The sequence below is a fragment of the Carica papaya genome, chromosome 6 (genome assembly GCF_054855325.1).
Source record: "Carica papaya isolate Zhongbai chromosome 6, ASM5485532v1, whole genome shotgun sequence".
Lineage (NCBI taxonomy): Eukaryota > Viridiplantae > Streptophyta > Magnoliopsida > Brassicales > Caricaceae > Carica > Carica papaya.
Genome location: NC_142314.1, coordinates 9,802,496 through 9,810,371, shown reverse-complemented (window position 1 = coordinate 9,810,371; position 7,876 = coordinate 9,802,496). Strand labels below are relative to the sequence as shown.

General features: G+C 34.1%; 1 protein-coding gene across 3 annotated transcripts; it reads right to left on the bottom strand.

Moving 5' to 3' along the window:
- Nucleotides 1-368: 368 nt before the first annotated feature.
- On the bottom strand, nt 369-7,368 carry LOC110826436 (ARM-repeat/Tetratricopeptide repeat (TPR)-like protein). Of its 3 annotated transcripts, none has more exons than XM_088222926.1 (4): nt 7,083-7,368; nt 4,275-5,321; nt 2,100-2,973; nt 369-1,133 (listed from the first exon to the last, which is right to left on the bottom strand). In XM_088222926.1, exons 2-4 carry the CDS (start codon nt 5,259-5,261, stop codon nt 1,084-1,086), a joined length of 1,911 nt encoding a protein of 636 aa, XP_088079052.1. In that variant the 5' UTR covers nt 5,262-5,321; nt 7,083-7,368; the 3' UTR covers nt 369-1,083. The 3 variants fall into 3 exon arrangements, with proteins under 3 accessions (XP_088079052.1, XP_088079054.1, XP_088079053.1); XM_088222928.1 differs by having other exon boundaries at nt 369-834; XM_088222927.1 differs by having other exon boundaries at nt 369-860; nt 7,083-7,367.
- Between the last annotated feature and the right edge of the window lie 508 nt (nt 7,369-7,876).

Sequence of the window (7,876 nt, the reverse complement as noted above, 5' to 3'; positions counted from 1 at the left end):
TCTACAATGTTAAGTAGGAAAATAATTTGAATATTTCTTAGTCATAAATCTCAAATTTGTGATTAACTTATGGTTATTTGTACTAATCATTTCCTTTTTGGAGTTTGTTCCATTGCTTTTTTTTCTCTATCCAGGAGGTTTTTTCACTTTATTTTTCTTCTGCAGCATAATTAAATTTTTTCATGATTGAGTTTTAATTAAATATACACAATTAATATTATTCCAAACGCAACAATTGCAAACACCACTACATCTTTTTATAACTATACCATATATGTTCTTATTTTATTTTTTTTTACCAGTCATATATTCTTACACAAATACAAATATTTTGATGAAGCACATGCAACCTAGAATTTGCCAAAATGTGAGGATAGAAAATCATAATCTCATACTCACTGATTTGAAATTCTACAGTCCTGCAATTTTTATTTACACAAGCCTCTTTTCAAAAAATAAAAATAAAAGAAAAAGAACCACTCAAAAGATTCACATCATTTTTTGACGTCTAAAATTTCTCCCCAAACTCAAAAAATCTATGTTCATTTTCTACAGTTGAAATTAACATGAAGAATTTGGGAGATAAAAAGGAAAAAAAAATCACAAAAATGTATAAAGCAATTATGTCTTCTAAACACGTCGACCAAAATCCTGTCAGTTCAAACCTCCTGCATTTTCTTCTTCTTCTTCTTCTTCTTGACGGGAACTGCAGATTACCCGTTGCAAGCCTGAAGTTAATCAGGTAACTGAAGAGAGCAAAAGCAACTTGGTAGTCATGATAACTGAGTGATGATGAGCAGTTCATGTAAACATTCATGGTTCATCCTCGGCTAGCTGTACATTGTATCCATGTTTTATGTCTGTCCCAAATCAAGGGGCTATAAGTAAATACATCACTTACGAAAAATATAAATAGAAATATATACATCAAAGTAAGGGCATATAACTCAGATGGCAGAACACTCTCATATGAGAATAGCTGACTCGAGTACGAAAACTACTCCTACTCTATGTCAGAAAAAATATAAATAAGTAAATAAACATAAGCATCATAAACCAAAAACAAAAACAAAAACAAATTTGTTAGAAAGAGAAGCCACTTGAGACTTGAAACTGGCCTGCACAGATTTTTCCTGAGAAAAGGAAAGCAAAATTCATCATTGAATTGAATCATACATCTCATTAGCCATGTCACTACATGAAGAGCTGGCTGAACTGATAAAATGAAAAGAACCCTAATCCAACATAGCTTTCAAGCATATCAATCATCGCCAGAGCAAGTAAATAATTCCTCAGAAATATTGTCAAAATTTTTAAACCACAGAGTTTCATTTCAAACTTGGTGGAATCACAATATGTAAAACTATAATCAAATTTTTTATATATTCTCAATCTAAAAAGTGATTCTTTTCTATTTCACTTTAATTCAACTACAAAGTCTCCTAGCTGAAAGCAAACAATTTATGACAAGGTGCCTTTGTAGTAATGGCATAACCAGTCAATAGTTACTAAGTACTTCTTCGTAGATTTTACCTCCAATAGTTACTAACCAGTCAACAGACCTTTTAAAATGTAAACCAGTAGGGTGGGTCAAGTAAAAAGATAATAGGATTCATTATGATTGCTTTTGTTCACCATCAAGCTGAGAGAGGAAACCCTTCTTATGAACAGATAACAGTGTAAATTTGGAAAAAACCTACACAATTAATTCACAGTAATTGTTTCTTTCATATCTGTTTTCGGGCAAGGTGCAAATGAGGAATTACTTCACGAGAAACTATCTTGTATAATAGGTAATGCTAGCATAGTATCCCCCTTTCATTATTACCAAAAGAAAAACTAGAATGACCGGCAAAATCAATACGATATCAACAGATACCCATTGTACAAAATAATTCCTCCACAAAGATGGGCGCTATCATAGACTTAGTAGTCATCCCACTTGGGTTCTTGTTAGACATCTCCTAGTTAGTGAATTCAACATTCTCCACACGGACCATATATCTACATTTTGCTTGGTTTTCTTTAGATCTGACAGGCAGGAAAAACACTAGTTGCACTAAAAATATTTCATATAGTACCAAAGTGTCAAAAAGTACCTTTTGTTGAAGGCTTCTCATATTTGTCTTTCCTATCGTCTTCATTCTTCCATTCACTATCATCATCTTCATCCCCCATTTCATCCCTTCCATCATTTCCAATGTCACTTTCACTCGCAGTTTCCCATTCAGAATCATCACTTTCTTGGCCATAGATGTCACAAGCATCACCCTCACAATGAACACCCCCGTGCTTTATAGCTGCCTCTCTAAATAACCAAGCTGCACGCATTTGCTTCTTGACCAATCGCTCAGCATAATCAGGAACCTTATTTTGCCTCATAGAAAGGTCAGGGTCATTTGTTTGAGAACATTCATTTATGAAAAGAATGGCATCTAACAAACTTTCTTTAGCTAAGCCGAGCATGTCATAAGCCTGAGCTCTTCTCCAAAGGCTTTTGGCATGACGGTTCAGTGGGTTGTGAAGGCATAATGCACGTGTGGCATCACTTATGGCAGCCACAGGTTGTTGCAGCAGAAGATGACACTGTGCGCGATTGCTATACAGAACGCATCTCTCTTTTTTTGATCTCATCGGACACAATGCCAGTGCCTCCGAATACTTTGATGCAGCGCCTGCTATGTTCCCAGATGAGAACAAGGAATTTCCTTCAAGCTTGACCACCAGAGCTGCTGCTTGCTTAATGTGGAGATCCTCTTTCGGCATATTCTTTTCCCACTTCAGTCTTTGTCTTGAACTTAATAGCTCCTCGATTTGCTCTTTTGCGCGGTTGGTTGCAGCATTGCGCCCTGTCCCTTGTGATTGGATGCATTCTTGAAGAACATTAACAACTGAATCCCCAAGCTTTTTGTGATCACCCAGGTTTGTTATTTCTGCAAGGTCTACAAGTGCAGGTACTGCTTTATCAATAACCTACAATAGATGCATTAAAAAACATGAGATGTTTAACTCATCAGCACAGTTGAAATATGGAAACCATGAAGCACTGCCACAGTAGGGAAAAAGGATCATGGAAAGTAAACAAAAAGAGGAAAGAAAATGAAGAAAAGAAAAAATAAAAATAATGCACTGTAAGGAAGAAAGACTGTGTGTTCCTGAGAGGTTCTGTTTGGCTACTAAGAAAATTAGAGAATTCTGGACAAATCACAATTTACTCATTGTGGTTTGTCTTAGTTACAGTTGAATCTCAGTGGCCTCTTAGTGACATTCCAGTAGCCAATGTTCTTTTTTTTAGTATACATATATTGTTACTTTTTTAAATTTATTATCTTGTATTCTTTTGATATTTTCATTTTCTAATTTTGATTTGTTTAGCCTTAATTTTTTTTAAAAAAAATCCAAACAAGTGCTAATTTCTTCTAAAAGCTAAGAGATTTACGTGAAAAGATAAAAAATCAAATTACAGAATGTCACAAAAGAACTTCAAGAATCAAACTGAAAGTGGGCCAAATTACAAGGTACGAAACTGTGTTTCTTCTAAACTTTATTGTAGATTCAAAATTTCCCTTGGATTTAAGCAGCATTTGGCACAAGTGTTATTATTCACATGAAAAAATGTCATTTAACAAAAACTTTGACAATTTGTAGTGGAATGGTATTACCTTCCCTGTTTACAAATATCAAAGTATTATGTATTCTTTTTGAAACTTAGAGGGTTAAATTTAAAGAGATAGAATCCTAATGGTACAAAAGATAAAATAGAGTGATATATATAATTTATAATAAAATTTAAATATAAGACATATTTATTTGTTAAAATTGAATTTCTAGTTGGAAATTCCAAGTTGTGCACATTATTTGTCCCAATATTTTTTTGGCTCAGTTATAACTGTGTCAAATTGCTCAATTAATCAGTTTACAGTAATCATCCAACATCAGAAAAGTTTGCAAGTTCTCTGCCTTCTCAGCTGCACCTTAAAATGACTATGTGAACCATCTGTATGAGCATATGCAAAGGTTCTTTCACCAAGAAGGTATGCACTCCATTTTTTATGAAAGAGTAGATGCAATTTGCACTGAGAGGATATTGTTTTTATAAAACGACAAAGAAAACATCAAAATTACATGGGATGTGCATTCAAATAATTTTGAATAAAATTATAAAAAATAAGCCAGTCATTGAATTATGCACTATGATTACCATTGGATCAGAAAACACCAGTCAAAGTACATATAGAATCATGGCTAAACAGATAAGAAGAGAGGAAATTTACCTTATGACATGTGCTAGGGTCTTGGAGCAACCATAGAAGACAATCAATAGCCATATACTGCCAATCATCCGATGAGCGAGCAATATTACAGAGTGCTTCAATAATTCCAGGACAGCTAGCAACAGGTCCTCTACCGAGTTTGTGATGACAAATTGTCCTTAATAAACCAATACCAGCGGGTGAATTTTCATTGACGAGCCCGCCCCACATGCCAGGTAGTTTCATTAAGAATTCAGACTTGCATATGGTAGGAAGAAACTCAGGCTTGAAAGCAAAGCAATTAATGAGCTGAAGCGACCAGCACTGCAACTGACTAGCCCATTCTTCTGCCTTACGAGACTCCATTTCCACGCCACCCATGCCTCGTGTAAGCAGATCACAGTGATAACTAAGCCGTCTGTCAACATATTGGTAAAAATGGGAGTATACTATTTCCAATGAACTCATTGCGAGTTGAATGGAGAGCTCAAGGATTTCGCCATGACTTGCTACAGCAGGAAAAGTATTAGCATATGTAGCTAAATGCCCTAGAGCTCGAACAGCCACTCTTTGTTCAACCCAAGTCAACCTCCCTCTCAAAAGTTCAACCAAGGGAGGGACAACTCCAGCATGCACAGCAGTTTCTGCAAATTCTTCCATGTTCATGGTGTAGGAGCCAATAATATGGGCAGCATAGTAAGGAATGTATATGTTTTGGTCATGAGAAAGCCAACGCCGATTCTTTAAGCCTTTCCATATCAGTGCAGCCATGCATTCAAATATTCCTAACTCAATGAACTCAGGATCATTGGGATGGGCCATGGCTGTGTTCCATAGCCCACTAATTGGGAGTACCTGACCATCATCATCCTGGGAAGGAAGATCTCTGAAGAATTTCAGTATACTGGCCCTCCTCTTGCTTGGATTTCCTTCCTTCATAACACAAAAGAAGCATCCTGGGTATGGACAATCCTGAGAAACTTTTTCCATATTCTGATGGTTGACCATTTAATTTCAAAGTGACAAGTCAGTTCCTCATTTACTCACTAAAACATGTCGATTTTTGAACTGCATTGGCAAACCCAGAGAAATGTTAGGAACCAAACAAAGTTACAATAACTAAGGGTGTCTGGAACAACTTAGTCTTCATGAAATTCATTTAAAAAATCTATACTTAGTTCAACTAAAACATTATGAAAATTTTCCTTAAATGATAAAAATTCATTGCATATGGAAATCTCATGTGAAATTGCGATGGCGTTCTAAATTCCATTACAATAGATGGCTGGTTCAATTCTGCATGAAATTCTATATGATTTAATTTTTTTTCATTCTCTAATAAGTTCCACTTGAAGTAATTACTGCAAATAAATTGCACAAATTTCTGTTCCAAACATAGCCTAGGTAAATTATGAAAGCAATAAGGAAAGATTCACAGGCTTGCCACAAAACTCTACATAATAGCAAGCCACAAAACAAAGATTGTGAACCTATTAGACATATTCAATATCTCTTTTAATATGCTTCCGTTCATTTTATCATACATTCGTTATCTAATTCCATTCTTCATGTACGTATATATAATTCCAAGTAATACATGGAACCCTTTGGTGTTTTCTACATTCTTCTAGGACAAAAAAGCAAGCTGCCTAATTCCGAACATCAAAATTCCTGCTTGAGTTAAATCAATCATCTCTATGCATCAAAAGGAAAAAGATCACGCCACAGTCTGGATATAAAAGTTTTTTGAAATGATTCGCTATATTTCTCCAAATATATATCTGTAAACGTATCTGCCAACTCAAATCGTTTCCACAAAAACCACCTATGAATATCCCAAGTGGAACAAATTTGAGCTGCAGTATTTGCTAACAGACTACAATATTCAACTAAGATCCTTTTTACCATTATTCATAAAATACAAAAAATTTCAGAAAATGTCATTTATGGTCAAAGGGTTTCAACTTCAAGCACTATTTACACTTTGAAGACCAAATAAAAGTAAATAATAATAGCTGAAATTAAATGAAGTAATTTCATTAACCATTCAAAAAATGGAGGGATAGGAACTTGCATAAACATTAAATTTCTTTTTTACAAAAATTATACCCTGTAGAATACTCTTTTGCATTTAAATCTGTAAATTTATACATGTTTATATATGTAACTATTGGAAAATAAAAACAAAATTTGGAAAATGACAGCAAAACAACTTTTCATTTTAAAACACGACATATCTTCACTATCATTTTCGAAATCTTGTTTTCATTTTCAACATCTACATATATATATATATATATATATATATATATATAAAATATATTCATCATTTTCCAGATCCTGTTTTTCATTTTCAGCACCTAAAAGTTTTTTTAACAAAGAAATATGAATTTAGCAAATGAAAACTCAGTTGTCTATAAACTAAGCAGTGCCCTAGACGTTGACATAAATCCAAATCATAAGCAGGACTCCTTAGCATTCAGAAATAGGACAGCTAATTCTTCCCGATAAAGCTACTACCACAAATTCAAATCAACTAGATCCAAAGTACAAAACTTGAATTAAAAAGGAAAAAATAACTATCTCAGCCTCTAAACATAGATCCAAACACTGAAACCTGCTAATCATATATAATCACTCAAACCAACAGAAAAAAGAAAAGGAAAACTTGAATATATCTCTGAAGAAGAACAATAACAGAGAGAAGGAAAAAAAAAAAAGGAAAAAGGAACACAAGATATGGAATATTCAAAGACACAATAGATGTTATTCCTGCAAGAAAAAACATAGAAACAGAAAACAAAAACAGAGCTTAAAGAAAGAAGATACCTTGGAAGAAAGACTCTGCACCCAGTACAGATGAGAGAGCAGAGGGGAGAATTTGAATCCTTAGCCGAAAATTAAATTGAAAAATTAGAATAACAAATAAAAATAGAAACTTTCGCTTCTGCAGAAAAGCATATCTCTACTACTTTACTGGGTATATTTTATTTTATTTTCTGCTTTTATATACTTAAATTTCATGCAGAGGAGAAACGGTGGGATAGTGCAGACTCAGAGAGTGAACTAGGAAGAGGGATTCAAAACGACGGTGTTTTGGGCTTTTGATTCTGACAAACAGGAGAAGATCCTGGATGTAATAATGAAACCAAACAAACCAAATTATGCAATAATAAAAATATGTATTCTCCAAAAAATGGAAACGTTTCCATATTCGCATGTCCAGCTACTCGCTACTGACAGCAGGTGAATTTAATTGGGATGGGCACTAAGGTGGAATTTGATTGGCTGTTGATGGCACGTGCGACAAGTAGAGCGTGGAGATCATAGGGATTTTTATTTAAGATGGGCCACCCAAGTTTCTCTCTATTATTATCTTCGGGTTCGGTCCCAGTACCTTCCACGCCTGTCTCTGGCTCCTTTACCGTTTTAAAACGCAGAAAGTGAAATTACAAAAAAGCCCCAAAAGGCTCCACTTTTTGGAAATTGTGTTTGTAACTTACTTGTTTTAATGAAATTTGACAAAAGAATTAACACAAAAAAGTGTTTTCTTTTAAGAAATTGAATTTATTTTTCCCATTTTAGTAAATCAGTTTTTAGGATATTTCTTATTGTTATGAATA